At 53.2% G+C, this 21,728-nt stretch overlaps 5 protein-coding genes across 5 annotated transcripts; 3 read left to right on the top strand and 2 right to left on the bottom strand.

Moving 5' to 3' along the window:
- Window positions 1-257: 257 nt before the first annotated feature.
- Window positions 258-3,745, top strand: J7T55_013508 (uncharacterized protein; the record flags this gene model as incomplete). The annotated part of the gene is made up of 8 exons (XM_053141310.1): window positions 258-533; window positions 604-1,380; window positions 1,459-1,502; window positions 2,186-2,258; window positions 2,395-2,518; window positions 2,580-2,745; window positions 2,847-2,976; window positions 3,164-3,745. 8 exons carry the CDS (start codon window positions 258-260, stop codon window positions 3,743-3,745), a joined length of 2,172 nt encoding a protein of 723 aa, XP_052995849.1.
- A 2,324-nt stretch (window positions 3,746-6,069) lies between these two features.
- J7T55_013507 (uncharacterized protein) lies at window positions 6,070-6,372 on the top strand (the record flags this gene model as incomplete). The annotated part of the gene is made up of 1 exon (XM_053141309.1): window positions 6,070-6,372. The coding sequence occupies one exon, from the start codon at window positions 6,070-6,072 to the stop codon at window positions 6,370-6,372; it is 303 nt and encodes a 100-aa protein (XP_052995848.1).
- A 2,258-nt stretch (window positions 6,373-8,630) lies between these two features.
- J7T55_013506 (uncharacterized protein) lies at window positions 8,631-12,202 on the bottom strand (the record flags this gene model as incomplete). The annotated part of the gene is made up of 8 exons (XM_053141308.1): window positions 8,631-10,097; window positions 10,150-10,416; window positions 10,541-10,789; window positions 10,869-10,935; window positions 10,993-11,109; window positions 11,173-11,322; window positions 11,377-11,826; window positions 11,982-12,202. The coding sequence occupies 8 exons, from the start codon at window positions 12,200-12,202 to the stop codon at window positions 8,631-8,633; spliced, it is 2,988 nt and encodes a 995-aa protein (XP_052995847.1).
- A 1,909-nt stretch (window positions 12,203-14,111) lies between these two features.
- On the top strand, window positions 14,112-15,761 carry J7T55_013505 (u3 small nucleolar rna-associated protein 15; the record flags this gene model as incomplete). Its single annotated transcript, XM_053141307.1, has 1 exon — window positions 14,112-15,761. The coding sequence occupies one exon, from the start codon at window positions 14,112-14,114 to the stop codon at window positions 15,759-15,761; it is 1,650 nt and encodes a 549-aa protein (XP_052995846.1).
- An 844-nt stretch (window positions 15,762-16,605) lies between these two features.
- Window positions 16,606-19,508, bottom strand: J7T55_013504 (uncharacterized protein; the record flags this gene model as incomplete). Its single annotated transcript, XM_053141306.1, has 2 exons — window positions 16,606-19,210; window positions 19,282-19,508. The coding sequence occupies 2 exons, from the start codon at window positions 19,506-19,508 to the stop codon at window positions 16,606-16,608; spliced, it is 2,832 nt and encodes a 943-aa protein (XP_052995845.1).
- Between the last annotated feature and the right edge of the window lie 2,220 nt (window positions 19,509-21,728).

Raw genomic sequence — 21,728 nt, 5'->3', positions numbered from 1 at the left:
TGACTGAGAGATCTCATGCAGTACGAGGCAACTGCTCCAAGAGAGTATCGACGAGGATGAGACATTGCTCTATAAATTGTCCATGAATAGGCGACCCTGATGACTAAGCCCATCGACCTCTATGAAAATCTTCGATCCTCAACTGCATTCGCCATTCAACCAACAACACCATGTCTGTTTCCATCGCTCGCTTACACAATTGATGAATCCGATTCATCTTGAACGCCTTTTGGAAAGCAACGAATCCAGAGACAATCATGGAGGAATCACAAACAAGTCCATGTAGTGGCCTGTCAGAGCTCAACAAGGCGGCTATAAACCGGTTCTGCTGCCAATACCTTCAGCTGGAGGCACAGCTTGATTTCCCTGACGGAAAAGTCTTGAAGACAGCAGAAGCCCAGGATGAGATCTTCAATCGCATATTTGCGGGCCGCTCGCTTTCTTCCATGAGTGCCAGATTTCAGTTGCGAGTCTTGAAGGAGTTAGTAAAGAGAATTCAGGACAGCATAAGTGACAACGAAGCGGACGAATTTGTACGTGAACTGGAGAAAAAGATTTCAGCAAACAATTCTTCATGAGTCGGGTCTAACACGGTCATGTTAGGAGGTTTCGGACAAGATAATGGACCGCCTGGGCGAGCTCATGTTCCAACCTCTGATGTCTGAGGCCGACGAGGCCCAGCGCAAGTGTCTTGTGACGTACCGTCTGTCCCTCGTCCAGCCTCACGCGCACATCGATATTCTAGAGAACCGTTCCCTATTATCAGCTGGCGGTACCACTGGCCTTCGGACATGGGAAGCCGCCCTTCACCTAGGGCAATATCTGTCCATCAACGACCATCTCATTGCCAACAAGCGGGTGCTGGAACTCGGCGCAGGCACAGGTTACCTATCGATACTTTCCGCGAAAAATCTGGGGGCAGCACATGTCACAGCATCTGATGGGTCAGAGGAGGTCGTGGAGAAACTCGCTGACAATTTTGCGCTGAACGGCTTGGAATGGGACTACAGCGTGGCCAGCTCGGCGCGCCTCAGCCCGAAGCTTCTCAAGTGGGGCCACGCGCTGGTCGGAACAGAGGAGCCGGAGTGGAACGGGGGCCGGAAGATCGATCTGGTCATCGGCGCCGATGTCACTTACGACCAGAAGGTTATTCCGTTTCTGGTCTCGACCTTGAGAGAGCTTGTGGAACTTGATGCGGACACCGAGATCATTATTTCCGCCACCCAGAGAAATGCTGACACTCTGATGGCCTTCCGAGACGGCTGCGCCAGATCCAGACTCCAGGTGGACGAGGCGGAATTCTCAGTCAAGGACCAGCAGGATACTCTCATACGCCACGACCGGCCACTTGAAACCTTGACACCATTCTACTCGACTCAGGTACCCATACATATATTTCACATCCGCAGAATGGAAGACTCATGACTGCAACTGCCTAATGGCTGTCACACCGGGTAGTGCATGGGGCTCTGGCGAGCCATAACCGGCGCGGCTGTAGTCAGGTAGAATGCAAACAACCTGTAATGCCAGTGACGCAGTCCACGCTGCCGCTTTTGTGATTGACTATATAAGCCATGCCGTAAATTTAAAAGATGACCAAGTAAGAATACTAATGTTTTACTAATTGCTCGCCTACTAGAGCTGAAAAGCTTATATAGGAATCAAAATCGTGCTTATTTTATGCAATTAGCGGGGATAGCTCAGTTGGGAGAGCGCCAGACTGAAGTCAACTCAGTTCGATTATCTGGAGGTCTGCGGTTCAATCCCGCATCACCGCATTTTTTTTTGCGGATTTTTCTTCTTCTGGATCAACTATTGCAATATACCTACTGCTACCCAAACTCCAGATAGTCGGATGAAGCGCAGGTCTTAGAACAAGATTTAATCCTATATAATTTGTCCCGAGATAGGGGTGACCATGTGTGGTCAAGTGGAAGCCTCGCTATGGTGGGTGCTCTCTGCCACGTGCGTTCTAACCTTAACCACCATGTGTAAAGGACGAGTCACTTAACTCGGTTGAAATGTTTCCATCCGCACGTTTTGTTTATCGTTCCAAACTCCCGGGTGCACGGCAACCTTTCACGTAAATCCAAGTAATCTACCTTGGCATCAGTCCTTCATCGTTGGCTCAGCCGTCTTTTCCCCTGGCTTCTGCGCATGACCCGCTCATCTAAGCCACATCAAGGTGCGATACCGAGATCGAGCTGCAGAAGATCAATTTCCACTGTTCGCTTACCGCAGCGGGCGAGTCATGTCCTGTGTGTGCAGGCGGAGCTACAGCCAGCTTCAAAATGGAACCGCTTCCCAGTCAATACCTGGGGCAGCCTGTTCGATCTTATATCGGCCTATCTGCCTCTTAAATACTCCAGGGGGAGATCCCTGAGCAAATCGTAGTTCAACTCATATCATATCAGCCATCATGCGATAGCAATGAGGCTCGTTGACTTTCATTTCCTTGCGACGGCCGGCCTCGTTACGGCCGCCCAACACTCTCACGGCAGGATCGTTCGACCACGGGGTAAGTCGAAATATCTAAGTTTGGAAGAGTGAGATTCTGACAGCGTTCATGATGTCCCTAGACTGGCAAGTTACCAGCCAAGAAGTCGAAAACTTCAAATTCTACGCACAATGGGCTGGCTCGGCGTACTGCAATGACGACTCCCAGCCAGGCGAGAGCGTCGTCTGTTCACTCGACGTCTGCCCTGACGTGGAGAGCCACAACGCAACAATAATCTCGAGTTTCAGGTAAGCTTATTTTGACTTCCATATGGACCCTCCTTCATTGCTCTGAGAGAATCTGGTTCAGCAAGGAAGTCTTCACCGAGGTAACTGACAATCCATATCAGTGACAAGACTTTCACCAGTCTTGAGGGCTTCATTGGCCGTGACCCTGTCCGGTCGGAGATCGTCCTCTCGATTCGTGGCAGCGAATCGATCCGCAACTGGATTGCAGATTTGACACTCAGCAAGACTTCAGTAAGTATTGACCCACACTTTCTGCTCCCGACTTCCTGGCCAAAATTCTGCAAAAAGAGGCTATCTTGCCAGTTATGTCTCTGTGCCCCTTGCCCCGCCTCAGGTCTTAGAAAAGTCTTCCGGTTGAAATGTTCCACTCAATTCACCTACGTAGTACCTCTTTGAAAACTTACTCTGGTTGTCTTAGTGCTCCGACTCGGGACTGCCCGTGTCCGACTGCGAAGTGCACAGCGGCTTCAACGACGCCTGGGAAGATATCTCAGATGACATCTATGACTCCATTTGGTCCGCGTTCCAGACATATCCCAACCACACCCTCGTCGTGACCGGGCATTCTCTTGGGGCAGCTGTCGGGACGATCGCGGCGGTACACTTGAGAGAAGCCGGCTACCCCTGCGACCTGTACACATTCGGCAGCCCGAGAGTTGGCGACGAGGGTTTTGTCGAGTTCATCGCCTCGCAGGACGGGCGCGAGTACCGTGTGACCCACTCAGACGATCCCGTCCCCAGGAACCCGCCGATCGATGAGCCATTTGGCGGGCTGTTTGGAAGCTTTGGGGGTGGCTATCGACATACCAGTCCGGAGTATTGGCTGACTATTGATGACGGAAAATATGTTTCGCCTTCCTCAGTGACTTCGGACAACATGGTCTTGTGCGAGGGAATAGACAACGAGGATTGTAATGGGGGCACCGGTGGGTTCGATATTTCGGCCCATAGGTATTACTTTCGCAATATCTCGGCTTGCGCTCCTGGCTTCCAGATCTAATGATGCTAAACTACTATGGCTTTTCACTAAAACTTTGTACATACTTTCTCGAATTTGATGAGCATGGCCAAAATTGTGGCCTTTTCAACGGCTTGGGACTGTAATCAACATGGACGTGACCCGGAACCATGCTGGGATCCGTCATAGACGTACTAACCTTTGGTAAATGGAAGATACACAGAGGAGCGTCCTCAATTTTGTTTCGTTGGGATCCGTCTTTCGGATGGCAGATTCCAATATCAAGAGCCGTGAGCAAGTTTTAGGTAGATTTTCCGATGGGTAAGCTCCTGAAGAAAAATGCACTCAGAACCGGCCACATTAGCAAGCTTAAAGTTAAAGTACCTTTCCATCGCTTCTTATATGCCTTATCTATCATTTATGCATAGTGAAACAGATAAACTTATAGCTACTGGGGACAATGTGTGACGGTACGGCTCTTATATACTGCTGAATAGCCAATCTGGCGATCGGTTATTATGGTCTTTTGGCCGGCACACATAGAGTTGATTTGCAGCAGTAGTCAAGCTCCGTGTCACATTGCTCCTATTTTTCGAGAAAAAGAAAAATGCGGTGATGCGGGATTGAACCGCAGACCTCCAGATAATCTAACTGAATTGACTTCAGTCTGGCGCTCTCCCAACTGAGCTATCCCCGCTGGTGATATCTCAGGCAGCACACGTCAGTCCATATAGGTTTCAGCCACTTGCTCAAATGAGTTTTCAAGGCTAAACAATACCATGGAGCCGGCAGACTTTGATCAGTGGGACTTCACTTTCTTCATACCAATTCCAAGGCATCTGACCGCCCCAACGGGACGAGACTTGGACAGAGAGAACTGATTATGTGCAGATATGCGACCGTCCACTCAAGCGCTTGCGGCACTTAGAGCAATTCTGGAGATTATGAACATTGGATTGACAGAAGTTCTCACGCATGTTGACAGTGCGTGTGTTCTTTGGCTGAATATAGATGTAACATTGTTGGAGTGCGCCTGTGATGGCTGTAAGAGGTACTCGGACTGTGATCCCTGCTTATGGCACTGAGGTTATTACCCTAGTTTTCTCCGGCAGGTACAATTGTGTCACGAATCAGGGGCTCGAATCAGGGGCTCCACTATTGTGCCGCTCACTTCTATATCAACGGGAGCGTTCCACGCTCTTTTTACTATAGCATAGAAACCAGTCAAGTTGCTCTATTCGATATGCCACGCTTGGAATTGTGACAAATGAGTCCCTGTCAACCTGGTGCCTGTGGGAGTGAAAGCGAATGGTCGTTGCCAGGTGGGTTGTATGTCCGAAAGCCAGAGGACGAAATACTTGCTTTCGATCAGGGCACGGCCATGGATATCTTCCAGCCTCATCAGCTGCGAGGCGACGTCTCTGACCAGCAAGGAACATCGAAAAGAGCAGTGGAAAGAGCAGGTACAGCATTTGCAGGATACAACGAGTATGAACACACGGAGGTGTACCTGCTCGGCGATGTTTGACGGCGAAGGTGGGCTTCAAAGCCGTCTAGAGAAATACCGAGGCCATAGTCCTATCCCCGCTGATAAATATCATCCTAACATATCCAAGCTACGTGCGAATTTCTTCCGAGCCGAGCTCGAGAAATGCGCAAATCACTGCGAGGATCGCGGTGCTGTCCATGATAACGATGAAGACGGACAATGCAAGGACCGTGACAGCCTGGCATTCTGACAACAATTAGAGCCTACAGCGCTCTCCTGTCCTAGGCCAGAATGCCGTTACATCGCTCACCCATTCAACTATATGGTAGATCTCCAAGAGCATTTCATGCAGCGTAAGTCTGACTCATTACATTCTTGAGCACCTACTTACCGATCAATCCAGATATCGTATTGCATTACGAAGAAGTCTACGTTTATTGGCGTGAAGCCTTCAAAGTTACGGACGATTCAATGTTATGTGCGGCATGTCCAAACGATGAGCTACGACCCAAGCCATAGCCATGCTGGAAGCGACCGTAGAAGTCGATATTTACCTCAACCAGCTAAAGAGTTGCAGATTGAATCAAACAACCAGCCGATACGGGAGAGGCGTGGCGAATTCAGTGAAGATGGTCAGGTACAGGCACAAGTAGCCACTCGGGACAGATGTGATGGCCTCGATCCGTGCGGATGATGCCGGGAGACGGACACTGGATGCCAATAGACGAACACTAGATGCCAGTACTTGGTAGAAGGTCAGCTCTGGAAACATAGTCGCAGTTCGGCTTCGTCGTTCACAAACCTCCAAATCACACCAGAACCTATCATTGAGCGGGTGTCGGCATGTGAATTCATACTGACCGTGAGAACCATGAACATGAGGCGGACTTCAGGCAACCAACATGTGTACCGTCGGAGGGACACTTGGCAAACCGAGGCTGCTTTTCACCTGAAAGCCGACGTTAAAACCCTGACTGACGCCCATCCTTCAAGCCGGTTGCCTCATTCATTCTTCACCAACTACAACACGGACAACCAGAGCTCCTCCCAGCGCGGCGCCACCGTCGGCACCTTCGCCGGCGCCGTCGCGGTCGCGGGTGCCCACGGTGCCGCCATGTTCATCTCATCGCACGCCGCTACAAGTGCAAGAAGCAGGCCCACCACCGCAACAGCTCCATGAGCAGCTACGGTGGCGTCGCCAACGGCAGCACCAACGCCAACGGCGCTCATGGCGGCTGAGAACTCGCTGGGCTGGAACTGAGTGCTGCGTTCCACTCATACTGGGACCGAAAGCCTATCTCTGAGACCGCGCTTACCCACACCCCACACGGACACCTACGATCAACGTTTTCCTTTGTATCTCTGCCTGTTTTTGATCTGATCCAATTTTTTGGCTGCTTTTTTGTTTTTCTTCTGCGGTGCAAGCCAAAATGTTTGCTCTCTTTTTCCTTTTTCCTTACATTTCAATACCTTTCGGGAGGTCCCCCCTTTTTTGTATTGTCTCGCTCGCGTCTTATTCATATTCATAATAAGCACTGTTATTACCTGACAGTAGGCGTTGGTAGCCCCCCAATAGACTACAGACCACAGACCATTTGATCCTAGCTTTGTGATCCTTCCTGCCTCTCAAGGCAGAGGACAGCACAGGGAAAATTGGTCAAGCTTTGTTTAGTTGTCTTTTTTTATTCACAAAGTTGCTTTGAAAATCTAGGAACCCATCGGTCACCCTGTGGTTGTGTTGTGTTTGTGACTTACCTACTGGGCACGGCACAGCACAGCATATCACTTGGCTTAGCATGGCCACTTCTACTGTTCATACCTTTACCTATATGAGATGGGACACAAGCCTCCGGCCTGTTCGTCTTGTCCACATCTACTCTATACATCTTCCCACAAACCCAAGGCATCGTGATGGACTGGAGCCCACCTCTTCCTGGCTGCCGGTCTGGTGACCTGGTATTTCATATTATTAATGAACTTTTTTTCTGCTTGCGATAGTGGTGGAAGGCTGGGGAGGCTGGGGGGAGAGGGCAGTGAGTTAGTGAGGGAGAGCGTTGATCGGGAGTGTGAATGGTGGGAGCTGGTTGATGATGGGGTGGGCTTGGGCTGGAGCTGGGCGCAACGCAGTGGGGAGGACGAAGGATTTTGGGAGGAAGATGTGTATTGTTAGGGGTACAAGAAGGGGGGATGGGGATGAAAAGCTGTTGATCATGGTTCATAGATAGGGAGAGAACATAAAATCTATAGTGGAAATTCTCACAGTGATGGTCTGATGCGACCAGCTTCTTGTGCGGTCTCGTTTGGTACACTATTCCGCCCACATAAACTAGATGTCAAAGCGATGAGTAAGAATCAAAAAATTGTGTTTTAAAATAAAGAAGATTTATGTTGGCACCAGATCAGAAAAAAAAGTGCTATTGAGAAGTACAAAAGTTTTTAATGTGCGGTGATGCGGGATTGAACCGCAGACCTCCAGATAATCTAACTGAGTTGACTTCAGTCTGGCGCTCTCCCAACTGAGCTATCCCCGCTGTTGATATGTTGGCTGAGTTTTCTTCTACATATCGCTAGTTGAGTCTGTGTTACTCTTTACATCTATCTTACACGAATGCTTTCTACTGGTTATTCCTGACTGCTGTAAATCTCCTTCGTGGGACGTCGTTCTATACCGCTGCACTATAGCAAAGAACAAAAGGTCAGAATTTTAGAAAGCCTTCTGGAATGCAGTGCAGTTTTATATAGCTATACCGTCACATCCCTTTATACTTCACTTGCTAAAGGTTCAATCTAATAAAACAGAATCTGGACCGTATGAACTAGTGCCGAAAATCCTCTTCAAGGCATATATATGCTGAGGACGCAACAGTGGTGTCTCTGCTACAGACTCTCAAGTCAAGCTTAACACCAATGATGCTTGGAGACGTACGTGTCTATCCCACCACAAAGAGGAACAAGCGACGGGACACAATGTCTCTGGCCAATCCGTTAAGACTTGAATCAAATACCAGCGAGGAGTCAACGTTCAAAAAAGGATCAAGGTCATAGGGAGTGGCCAGGCACACATTTGCTGTGGGCAATGCTGTGTTATCAAATTGTGAGCCAAAGGCATGGAACATAGCAACCCTGACACCTACGAGGGTGTCACTATTAATTACACGATATTGTGTTGATATGTGATTGAGCTAGTGAAAAGCCCTCTAGTGCATTGTACATTGCCAAAGAATCACGCCTCGGCCGCCCATTCCAATAAAGCAAATCAAAGATGCTGTGCATATGTTTAACGCCTAGTTGAAGTATGCTCCCTTTTTGGTCCAGAACTCCATGCTCAGAAGCAAAGTCGTAATTGTGTGCTAACCAGGTTGCTCTCGCCCAAACGCAACGCATTCGCGATCACTAGTCGTCCTTCATCAATCATAGATATCTCGAGATTCCCATGCCTCAATCGATCTCGATAATTTCTACCGCTGCCCTCTCGACAGAAGCTGACTTGGTTGGTTGCTTGCGTGTGTTAGCACCTGGTCCCCTCGAGACCGGACCGTCGCCGTCACTCCCTGCATCATCGTCGTCAACTGGCTCGATGACGGGTCGCCATGTGCCATCAGCGGCAACAAGTATCGACTTCGTGTCCAGCTTGTTTCGTTCCTCCAATTCTTTACGCACTCCAAGCAAGAATCTGTCAATGCGTAAACTCCTTGGCCGGGCATCCGCGAAACAGATGGGACATTTCCACTTATCGGGCTCTGACGGCTCGAGGCGTTTCGGGCATGTACAGACGTTTTGGTGGCCACATTTAATGGCTTGCTTGATCGGGCGAGTATTCAGCCACGTCTCAAGGTCGAAGCATTCCATATGAGTGCATGCTGAGCCACGTGCTGGTATTGAGAATATGCTCGCGCTGAACGGATCGGTCAAGTCTATAGACAATTCCGACGCTGTGATGCCAGTTCGGTCAATCACAGCAATGCCATCTTCGTCTGGAACCGCCTCAATTCTCTTCCTGATCTTCTCCAAAGTCTGCGCGGAATCCAAAACACCTGTCGCCCAAACGTGTTCTAGGACTGCTGAGTGGCTGAGAGTCTCCAGAATCTCGACCGCCAAGTAGAAGCGCCTAACTATCTTGTCAGCGGTCGGGCCGGCGCGCATGGTTGCGACTTTGAGCTTGTTGGTCCCTGGAACCACGAAGTCGGTCAACTCCACGGGAAGGTCTTTTCCATGGTGAGTGCCTCGCCTGACGACGAGTTTCGCTTGATTAAAATGTGGGAAAATATAGTCTGGCCAGGAAGTCTCTCTTGTGACCCAATCCGAGGCCGTGACGGCCTTGTCGGTATCCAGCCGGCAAGAACGAAGCCGGTACCGAAGTGAGCCATTGGTATATTCACGAACCGTGGACATTGATGGACGGCCATTGAGGGTCGGTAACTGTTTCTCTTTGCAAAGTGACGCATGGGCTAAAGGCGGCACCGTGAGTTCGAGCTCATGAAAGTAGACCAAACGAAACGGCTCAATAGCAAATGAGCTAACAGCCTGGTAGTACCGCTCTCCCTCGTCGTCAGCATGCCGCGTTCGGTCAGGGCTGCGTGCGTGAGCTTGATGCAAAGACATTATGAGAGACTTCTTCTCTTGATGGGAATGTGGCCAGTCACTTCGCTCGATCATTTGGCCCCGCCGTGGGACGATCGTTGCCGGATATTGAGACCACATTGCGACTTGTGGGACATTCGCCATCACTTGTTGTTGCATTGGTGGCCGTGGAATCGGTCCAGCTCCGTGACCGAATTGAGGAGAGGCCGTAAACTGTATTGTCGATGCCTGCTGGCCGGGCAACAAGGACCTCTCCCTCGGCCACTGTTGCTGCGCCGCAGCGTGATGTACGGAAGCCATGTGGTGCATGTAAGGATTGGCATACTGGAGGCTTTGCATATTTTGGGTCGGAACAAGATGACTACCATAGTTGTACTGTTGCTGGTTGAGCCCGCCCTGCGAGTAGCCTTGCGGGCTCGCCATTGACTGCGCCATCGGCGAGGCAGGCATTGCTCCGGCTGAAGAACTCTGTAGAACGAGTGCTGAGGGGACATTCCCGAGTCGTCCAGTCGCCGGCGAATTGAACATATTCTGCGGCATGGGCGGACTGTTCATAGTGTGATGTGTCGGCACCATCATCGGCGACAACGCGGGCGGCTGCGACGGCGAATTCGAAGGATGTGCAGTCTGAAGAGATGCTCTTCTGGCTTGATTTGCCAAGACGAGTTGATTTTGACGCTGCTCGTATTGGGGGTTTGATTGAAACCTGGACTGCTGGAAATGAACTTGTTGCGGTGACTGTGCTTGCATTTGCTGACTGTGCAAACCTTGCTGCTGAGCCACCAGCTGTTGCTGCCGCTGAAGTTTGTCCTGCTCATGCTTCTTGGCTGCTGATATGATGTGTTGGTATCGCTGAATAAGGCTGGAATTACGCCGTTCGAGCTCACCGGGGTCATGAGAAGAGAGGAGAACTCGAAATTGACCGTCCAATATATGCTCTTGTTGGTCTTGGTGAAACCAGCGATCCATTTCTGCACCAAAATGGCCATCCAGAACGCCAAGTCTCCGTCGCGATGCTGTGAACAGAATACTTTGTAGGACTACAGAGTAGCATTGAAGCTTTCCGATCATTTCATCCATGAGATAGGGACAAACTCGGTTGAAGGAGCTTTCATGGAGCGCAGTCCAGTTGTTTGCGAGACAGACGAGAAAGGTTGCAACACTGTGGACTGTCGGACTGCGAGATAGTTCGAGAGCCTGGCATGGGAAATTCGCACACCATTCGAGGTTGGGCCTGGAGAAACCAGAGTTCTTCTTAAGAACCGTGTCCAGAATCTCGAAACCCATTGAAGTGGTTTCCGCGTCGCTGAATAGCAAGCCCGAGACCGTCTGCGGGCTGATAGACCACAAACAGTAAAGTTGATGCAAGATGAGATAAAAGTAATCTTTCTTGACGCACGCATCTCGTAGGATGTGAAATCGAGCTTTCTCGACAGTAGGCTGTAAAGTCTGATCACCGCCTTGTTGATCTATGCGATTGTCGATAAAATTGGCCAAGTCTGCAAATGTCAGACTGGCCGCACCTGCTTGTAGACTTGACGCAGCCGGCCTGTGAGAGAAAGTCAATACTGGTACATCGGCGAGGGACTGTTCGCTCACGTACTCTACACGCCTCCTCTTGTTGGGCCGCTCCTGGCCAGGAGCTGATGGCGACTGCGCAGCCAGGCGTTGTGATTCGGCCATGGGCGACCCATTTGTACTGTTTGCAACCTGATCTGTTTGGTTTGGCTGGGGAAGATCAGGAGGTGCCATGGCTGGCGAGAAACGCACACTCTCGGAAGGTGCCTGGGTTGTCGCGTGCTCCAACGCAGCAGCCCGTTCGACGGCGCCTGACCCAGCGGTGGCGGCGGTCGAGCTCGCAGGGCGGGAGTGCCAGGGTACTCCGGGCGACAAGGAGGATTGAACAGCCTGAGGCTGTCCGGTTGTTTGTCGCTGGGTAGTGGTTGTCACAGGCCGGGTGCGAGGATTCGGGCTGTCGAGGGGATTGGACAGCGCGGGACTCGGCTCATCGCTCGGGGCTGGCGAGGGAAGAACATTTACATTCGCAGGAGTCCTGTAGGCATCCCATCTTTTAGCAGTCTGTTCCAAAGAGATTGATATCATGGAGGGCTTCTATCGTCTCATCTCCAAGCGCGCCACTGAAGGTTCACACTCAGTCACAGCCGTCGGGCATGATTCACCGGGGTCGCATGCGGGTGGGTGTCTTACTTTGGGAGCACTGAAGGCTGCTGCTGCTGGTTTTGTTGTGTCTGCGGTCGGGGAGGGTGAGGCTGAGGGCGTGGGCTTGGCTGGACAGGAGCAGCATTTGCCATCCATGGTTTTTGCTTGCCTCCGACGAAGGCGTTGAGGGTAGAGTTGGCATGGACGACCTGGGCGCTGAAGGCGCTGTGCTGACCCGAGCCTGAGGTCTGCGCAGGAGGACCAGGCATGTTATATTGGAGGGCTCATGCAGAAGCCGAGTGCGTCGTCGTTGCGGGGCGTGCTTAACTGAGGCTGCGGTTGCAGAAGCGGGCGGTTCAGTCGCGGGTTTTCCGACGGGACAATCTTGACGTATTGGGGGGAAAGTAAACAGACCATACCATGGAGACGAGCCCAGTCGCAAAAGCTAAGGAAAGCTTGCCCTCGAGAGATGCTCCAATATGCCTAAAAGCGAGAGATTTCAAATGTCCTTGCAGTTGTTGATGGTGGCGGTGGTGGTGGTGATGCGCGAAGGTGGCGATCCGCCGACCTGCACCTACCCTGGACAACTTGGTGTTGAGCCCGTATTTCGGCAGGAGGTAGCTTTGAGGAAATCGCGGCCGTTGTATGAGACAACCTAGTCGAGCAGGAGCAGCAGAAGGAAAAGAAGGAAGTTGCAAAATCTAGATTCGGTTTTATGAGGCAGGAACTGCTCGAAGAGGCTCGAAGAGGTTGAATTAAGAAGGCACGTATGACCCGGGGTGCTGGGAGCTGGGAGCTGGGAGCTGGGGTCGGCTGCCGGAGGTCTGATTGAAAGCCCTTGGAATGCAGCCAATGTGTACAGTGAACTGCGACGTGGTGCAGCACAGTAGGGAGTCAGCCAGGAAGTGCAGTGCTATGCGAGTCTTGTGCAGCGCTGTGCTTTGCTGTGCTTCGCAATGCAGTGGTGCTGCAGTGCGACCGAATGCAAAGGTTCACAGCCCCAGCTTGAGAGTTCTTGGGCGGCTGGGAGCAGTCATTCTCTCTCCTGCCCTTCCCCTCTTGTCTTTGATCATCTGCTCTGCTCTGCTCCACTCGGTTTGGGCTGATCGAAAGGTAAGGATTGGACAACAAACAGAGAGGGTCAAGGCGCGCATTCAAAGGACAGGGCAGGACAGGAGGTGGAAGGAGGAGAGAAGAAGTCGGTCGGATGTTGCATTCGCTCGATTGACCAGCTAGTCTGGCATAGCACGTACTACAATATGCGGTTACGTCGCAGGGCCGGGGCTTGGGGCGGAGATGATGGAGGGATGCATGGAAACCGGGAGAGAAGAGAAAGCCAGCGCCGGCCGATCACTCAGACTGTGAGTGATAGACATATAGACTAGGCACTTCCCGAGGTCCCTGTCACGACCTGTCCAGCTGTCGTGGACCCTTGGGTGGGGCACTATTTGATATTTTGGTATATATCAATGCTATTTCCATGTTCCATCTGCTGTTGGCTGTTGGCTGCAAGAGAGAGGCGGCCAACTGCAGTTCTATGTTGGTTGGTCTGCTATTGCTCCAGAAGGGCGCATGTCTCACAATGACAGGTCATGTCCGGCGAAAAAAGACATGGCTGCTTCCTACCAAACGAAATGTGTTGTGTCAGCACGAGCCGTCCCACCCGTCAGACACCATCACATCGCCCTTCTTCTTTGATGAATCGGTGAGGGACGAACAAGGCACAGTACAGTTCGTCCACAGCCACGATTGGTCAGTCAGGGCGAGCTATCACAGCGACAAGTGTTGGAGGAGTCCCTGGATCAGTATAGACATTCCTTGCCGATTAGTCTCAAGTTTATCGCAAATTCAATACTTCAACGCTCCAAAACTGTCCAGTGAAATGGGCAGGAACCGAGTCTAGGATGAAGGGGGCACATAGTCTAGGTACTCGACTGTAGACCGTTAGAGGAGGATTGTGGTACGGTGCCACTTGTGGGTTCAATCCCAGGTGCCAACATCTTTCTTATCTGCCACACTAGCCAATCATATGGCTTTCGATAAGCAAGTGGGCACCGAAAAGTTTCCTGGGCCAGGACGATCATTGTCGTCCAACGACCTTCACCTGCCAGCCTCTGGTTGGGAACGAGCATCTCTTTGTCTTGTCTACCGCCAAACCCACCGTTTTGCAAAGACAAGATGGCAGCAGAAGTCAGGCCACTCCAACAGCTTAAGCTGCCCGCAGCCCCGTCACCCATCACCGCTGAGCAGCGCTACTGGAAGACCTTCAAGAACCAAAAATCACACACCTCAACCGCCTCCTGGCCCGTCGCCCACATCAGCTTCCCCTCCCCGTACAGCAACAGCACAACATCTTCGTCCTCGACCACTGCCGCCAAGAACAATGACCTCTTCGCAGTCACCGCCGGACCCCGTGTCGATGTCTACAGCATCCGCAAGCGCGAGCCCCTCAAGACCATCGGCCGCTTCGACAGCGTCGCCCGCAGCGGCGAGATCAGGTCCGACTCGCGCGTCCTCGTAGCCGGCGATGACAGCGGCAAGATGCAGGTCTTTGACGTCGCCGGCGGCTCGCGGGCTGTCATCCTCAAGACATGGCACATCCACAAGCAGCCCGTCTGGGTGACAAAGTGGTCGCCAACCGACCTGACCATGCTGATGAGCGCCTCCGACGACAAGACGGTGCGCCTGTGGGACCTGCCCAGCTCCGAGCCCACGCGGCAGTTCGTCGGCCACCAGGACTATGTGCGCAGCGGCACATTCATGCCCGGCGGCCTGGGCGCAAGCAGCAACATGCTCGTCACGGGGTCCTACGACTCCACCGTGCGGATATGGGACTCGCGTGTGCCAACCGGCTCTGTCCTGACTTTCAAGCACGCCGCCCCGGTCGAGGAAGTCCTTCCCCTGCCAGGCGGCACCACCGTTCTCGCGGCCGCCGACAATGCCATCTCCGTACTGGACTTGGTCGCCGCCAAGCCGCTACGGGTCATCACCAACCACCAAAAGACCGTCACATCTCTCTGCCTCGCCTCCAATGGCAAGAGGGTAGTCTCAGGAGGATTGGATGGACACGTCAAGGTCTTTGAGACAGGGTCGTGGAACGTCGTCTCAGGCATGAAATACCCATCCCCTGTTCTTTCTCTCAACGTCATTACCGCGGGCGCCAACGCCGCAGACCGACACCTGGCAGTGGGCATGCAATCAGGCGTGCTGTCCCTCAAGACGCGGCTCACGGGCTCGAACTTAGAGAAGGAGCGCGAGCGCGCACGCTTCGCGGCCGCCACCGACCTCAGCCAGCTCGACGACGCGAAGTCCGCCAAGCGCAAGCGCAGGGAGGCAATGAACAAATCGCTCTCCACCGTGCAGGACAACGTCGACTTCCTCATCGACAACGACAACGCCGCAGGCAAACGCAAGAAGGAGCAGCCCTGGCAGTCCGACCTGCGCCACGGCAGGTACGCCGCGGCGCTGGACGGCGTGCTCGACGCCTCGGCCCCGGACCACTCCAAGCTCAACGTGCTGACCCTGCTCGTGGCCCTGCGCCACCGGAGCGCCCTGCGCGCCGCGCTCGAGGGCCGCGACGAGGAGACGGTCGAGCCCGTGCTGCACTGGATATGCAACCACATCATCGACCCGCGGTACCGGGCCGCCTGCGTCGACGTCGGCCTGCACCTGCTCGACCTGTACGCCGAGCACGTCGACAGCAGCGAGGAGCTGGCCGCCGGGTTCAAGACCCTGAGGAAGAGGGTCGGCCAGGAGGTCGAGAAGGCGCAGGTTGCCGCGCAGACGGGTGGCATGCTGGAGGCGCTGATGATCGCTGGGGAGGCTTAGATGGTGGACGGACGAAGCTGGTTATAAAGTCGTCTGTGCATATTTTGTGTAGTGGGATTGATCCATTGGTTGGCATGGCCCTGGCGTTCGCGAGATTGGACATAAAAAGTACAAAATGGAGGGATCGGTGACTGGTTTTAAGAAGAGACTCGTGTAATGATTTGATTTGATACCAAGCAATTCTCGTTCACATTTCACCTGATGCTTTGGGATAAATTCCAAGAGTCGACAAGTCACAACTTCACAGCTTCACAATCGAAGATTGCACGGGACGAGAACGTGAGAGTAATACCATATGATAACTTCTAACCTTCTCAGCTGGGTATCTCAAACCTAGATGCCGTTGTATGTATGTGTGGATAATACAAAGAGCCCAAGTCGCACTCGTGTATGCTATGCAACTTTGGATCGCGAATTGAAGACTTGAAAATGCCGGAGCGAAAAGCTCTTGGAACGGAGACGAGCCACCTCGAATCGTCTTGTCCACAGCACACAGGAATCGTCCGCCCATATATCATAAAATGACGTGAAAACGAATAGAGCCCAGGGCAGGCGGGAGCCTCGCCATGCCCGCCATATTAACACCAGTCCCTTCCCTTCCATCTCTCAACAAATCCTGCTCCTCGGACCCAATCTCATTTTCAAAAAGTTTTCCCTGCGTCGCCTAGTTCGACGCATTTCCATCACGTTCGCGAAATCTCATTCGCCCGAGCAATTTCGTAGGTGAGGGCCGTCCATCCTACGACCGACTCCTTTTGCCCTGCTCGAGATCCGCATCTCCTCCTTGCTCCCTCATCGACACTCGGCCATTCTCTTCGGGCAGCTCCGGTAGGTCAGGATATCTCTAGTATCCCATCCTTTGGTGGTGGCGCCTTGCCCTTCCAGTGCCGATGTCAATCCGACTCATCTCTTCCATGAGTGCGTTCTCCCCTCCAAAATCACCGTAGCCACCTCGATTCATTGGCATAACGGATCCTGGGCCAGCAGCCAGGGGGATCTTGGCCGGAATCGGAGGGGCCGAAGCGCTGTGATCTCGTGAGTATGAGCCGGAAGATATGTCATACATTGGCGGTGGAGCGTGATTCTCGTAGTCATATGTGCTTGCACGAGCAAGAGGCCGAGGAGCGTAGTTGTCCTGGCCCTGCGGAAGTGGCGCTAGTGGGCCTGAGCCGGCCCCGTTCGCACCAGACATCATCATGGTAGGCATGGCAGAAGAGCGGTTTGCTTTCTTTTGCAGCCGATTGCGTCCAGTGTTAGGCGGCGGCAACGATTGTCGACCCGATTCGGGAGATATGTATGTTGCTGGTGGGAGAGCAGAATTGGATGCCGGCCGCACTTCGCGGACTCGCAGTGGCTTCCTCCCGGAGGGTGGGACAGGCTGTGGACCTGACAGGGCAGGCCTTGATGTGCTAGACTCTGATGGCTTTTTGCCTTTGGGCTCGGGTTCGGGTGCCCATGTATCCATGGGTAAATGATCAGACGGGTCAATCTCTTTTCCATCATGAGTGATTATCTTGCCGTCGACCTCGTCATACTCCAGCCTGATTGGTTCTTTAGGAGCCGATGAAGCTAGAACTGGATTCAATGCATCGTAATCGTCAGGGCCAAATGGGATGCCAGACAAGCGGCGACCTTCTGGCGGGGGGGCCGGACTGATCGACTTCCTCCTAATAGTATGCTGGCCACTGGGGCTGGGGTTGGGTGAAAGACGCCTCCTATCGATTACTTGCTGTGACGCAGGTTCCGCAGAAGGACTACGCTCGTAACCATCATGGGATCCGTGCCTGGGCTGAGGTGCACCGTAGCTTGGTGGTGGCTCATGCATCTGACGACCCCGGACCGAGGCCGCAACAAGAGCCGTGGGCTGGCTTCCTGGTGGATATTGACTATATCGGCCTTCGTGCCGCCTGTCCTCATTGATCCTCTGAGATATTTCCATGGAGAGACCAGGATCGACTCCCGGGACCAGCGAGGCTGGAATAGAGGGCAGGGCGAATCTCATAGAGCCATCAGGACCTCGCACTTGACTGTCTTCAAGTTCTTGTCCGCTGCCACCACGATACGGCGCGTAGCCCATCTGAGGTTGAGGATCGTAAGCCGAGTGAGGCGCGCCGTAGGAAGAATGAGCCCTCAAAGATAAAGACGGATCAGACTGCGCGTGGTCCACCTGTGGGCGGGCACCCGAGGCTGGAGAGCCGGCATAATGGGCAGGAGGTGCACTACCCCGTCCGCGAAGGCTGAGGGGAGCAGGGCTAGGGTCCTGGCGATACTCGGGCTCACTAAAGTCAGGTGCACGGGATCCATTCCGCCTGAAGTCATCCAGACCTGAGTTTGGTGACTCTGGAACATCTTCCACGGTTGGTTGCATGGATTTGTGATGGCTGTCATAGGCCGTGTCATATGAATGATGGCGTGGCGGAGAAATTTGATGAGATCCGCCAACACTGGACTCGTTGCTCTGCGGAGACGGGGTGGAATCATACGGTCGGTATACCGGTCGCCCAGGATATGCGCTTGACGATGCGGATTGACGATGAGCCTCGTTCCGCAGCACATCCATCCTCATTGCGGGCGGTGTCTGGTTTTGAAGCATCGACTCATGGCCAGGGCTGTGCCTGGCCTCGGACGTCATACTGGGCGTGCTTCGATGGGCTGGTGGCGGGGGCGGCCGCTCATTGTCCATGTCTAGGTTGAACAGCTGCTCGTTCGACGCCGCACCGTATGGAGCAGACGGGCCATATCTCCTGTCCGGGGTGTGCCCATGGTGGTCAGGCGAGTCCATTCCATCTTCTGGATAGAGTGGATAAGCGTCTGGAGATGCACGACGTGCATCGTTGTGGTTTGACGGGGTGTGATACGTGCTGTTTGGTGCTGAAGAATAGGGGTCGGCCTGGCGATGACGCAGAGACGAAGTGCTACTGTAGTGGCCTGAAATTGAGTGCGTCTGGTCCGGGGAATGGGATGCTGGCGGATTTTGCTGTGCTCGGTGAGGAGGAGTCTGAACATGGTCTGGAGTAGGATAATCTCTTGGCCCAGTGTGCTGTCTTGGCGGGGCAGGAAGGTGACCTGGTACAGGTGGCGGAGGCTGCGCGGGCGCCTGGCCGGTAAAAGGATCCGAAGGGAGAGGGCGTCTCTTAGGTGGTGCAGCTCTCATCGAGCCCGCAGGCGAATCCGTCTCCGAGGTTAGTTGCTTGGGCTTGGCGAGTGGCTTCTCAGGCTTCGGACGAGTGTCGTAGTAGGTGAGTTCGATGCGGATCTCTCCAGCATACTTTCCCTTGCAAGTCAGGTTATGCCAGAGGTCGTTCTGGCCGCCTCCAGGGACGACAATGTCACGCAGGTCGACCCATGTCTCTCCTATCAAGTCAGTCTTCTTATCGTCGTTGAAGACTGAGATCTTGAGTTGGTAGTAGTCTGGGGAGTCGTGAACGGTGAAACGAATCTCTTGGTCCCTTAATGTTTGCAACAGTCAGAGGAGGCCCTTGTGTGTTGATTTGAGTTGCATGTGAAACTGGAGGCTTACCACCTAGGAGTCTGGCCTCCTCGGATATCTGTTGTCGTCTTCTTGGCCTCCTTGCCCAATCTTGCAGCACAATAAGGGTCCTGCTTCCCAATTGTCTTCCTGTTGGGCAGGTTCTTTGCACGGTCGACAATGATGACCAGGGTACCAATTACGGGGCCATCTAGACTCATGTCGCAGAAGAGACCAGCCGTATGAGGCGCATTGAGAGGATGAGCAGCCTTGACCATTTTGGCGTTCAGTGCCTGCTAATATCCTAGGGGAAGCTGAAGATGTTGTCGACGGTGCGCTGCGTGCTGCCTGGGCCGTGAAGTACCCCAGGCTAGCAATTCATCTGCGAGATGTAGGCCAGACAGTTTTATGATTATACAGCCGTGCCGTTACCACATGAAGTGCAAGTGAAACTCTCGTAAAGAGTATGAGAATACTGAACAACACTTGGAGCAAGAAAAAGATGAAGTCGACGGTGGGGGGGTGTCCGTGTTACACAACAAACAAGAACGAACGGACCAACCTTGGGAGGGGAAACTGTACGACTTTGGAGGTTAGAAGTGAAGTCAGGTGAAGTGAGGTGAGGTGAGGACAAGACAAGACGAGGCGGAGAGGTGAGAAGAGAAGGAGAGCGGGAAGACTGGGTTTTGGATTGGCCGTGGTGGTCTATTTTGCTGACGGAGGACGAGGCTTTGCTGGTGCGATGATGGATGGGGAGTTCCCAATGTTTTTTTGGGCAAGCTGCGCAATGCAGCAGCAGCACAGCGCAACGCAGCTAGCTACATGTGCCCGGCGCAGCGAAAGTGGGTTAAGTGGTGGCTGGGGTACCACGGGATTGAGTGTGCCAGTGCGGAGGCTGTATGTACCTGGCTACGTCTGCTACCTAGGACACCTGGACCAGTGGTCTAGTGCGGAAAACGGGGAGGCTGGGCCCAATTACAGGGCGCTGTTTGCATCGACTCTGCGGGAAGGCGACAGGGATGAGCTCGAGGGCGTCAGGGCAGCCAGGGGGGAGCTGGGGTGAGCAAGCAGGCGAGCCAGGCAAGGCACTTGGAGGAACTTGGAGGCACGAGCCTGGCACACAGCCTGGCCTGCCTGGCTCGAAACCTAAAACCTGCTTACAGGGGGGCAAGCAGGCAAGGCGAAGGCTGGCATCGACCGGAAGCGTCAGATCTGGCCCAGGCGCGGCAGGTACGGGCAACCGCTAAGTTAGCGCAGCAGAAAAGCAAGTACCTGTCTCTCTCTACTCTTATCTCACCTCCTCTCTGTCTTGGTCTCTAATCTACCTCTGTGTCTGGCCTGGCCGGTAGCATGTGAAACAGCCGCTTATGGAGGGACTGGGGGGAAGTGGTTGGAGGTCCGATCCGACAATGTGGATGCTTGCGCAGCTGAATCTGAAGTTGCCAAGCAAGGCTGAGGGAATGACCTGCTTCCAGTGCATAGGGAACAACAGTCAGTCAATCAGTCAGTAAAAAACTGCAGACAGGCAGACGGAAAATGATGGATGAGCCAGCGAATTGACACAACATGGACGGACATTTGTCCCCACCATTCCCCCCACCAAACTATCCACCATGACGCTGCGGAGCACCCTCTGATGCGTACGTGCAGGACGACCCGTGCCAGTTCACGATCTGCCGTGCAGAATCGGGTGACCCCTTCGATTTGCAGTGCTGCAGCCGTCAAAGTAGGCTGAAAACTCAAATCTGTACTGCCGTGTCAATCATCAATGTTCTGGCCCAACAGCCAACACCCAACGCCCCACACAGCTGGTGTTTATTTTTACGATGACATCCATCGACGGCATCGATCATCGATCCTGAATCAGACCACCCACTCAAGATTACACACACGAGATTGGCTCTGCTGGGGACGCGCGCCACCTAACTAACCACTAGCCGACCCGACTCGGGTCCTGCAATGCTTGCTCTTTGATGCAATGCTTGCTCTTTGCGATAGGGCGCTGCACAATATTGTGCATATGCACGATGCGGCATCCATACTTGTCCCGAAAGCCAAAACAACCTCGCCCGAAGCTTGTCGCAGCTCAACCAATTCAACCTGGCCCAGCTCAATTCAATTCAGGTCAGCCTGCTGAGACTCGGCGCGACATCATGCCGTCTGTGCCGTCTTGTTGTTAATTGAAACAGAACAAAGCCTACACTGCCACCCGTTTCGAGTCACGTTTCCCACCTTCTAGAAGCGTTCCAAGGTTGGGCCGTCCCGAAAGACTGGGGAAGCAGTGAGGCTCAGCACGCGTATTCCACCCCTCGTCGTCGTCAGCTCTACTTGCACGGACCAGAACTACTTGATTTACGAACACGACTGAGAGAGGGATGCAGTGTAATATAAACGACTCTGCCAAGCATGATGTTCTTGGGCTGTGAGCCTATGAAGAACCTTTCGTCGAACACGCCTGCTCTAGCGCCCGCAAACTGATCCCCAGATGACGACGCCTC

The sequence above is a fragment of the Diaporthe amygdali genome, assembly GCF_026229845.1.
Source record: "Diaporthe amygdali strain CAA958 chromosome Unknown NODE_8_length_1307975_cov_65_857355, whole genome shotgun sequence".
NCBI lineage: Eukaryota > Fungi > Ascomycota > Sordariomycetes > Diaporthales > Diaporthaceae > Diaporthe > Diaporthe amygdali.
The sequence above is the reverse complement of the archived record's forward strand: the minus strand, read 5'-3'. Positions and strand labels throughout refer to the sequence as shown.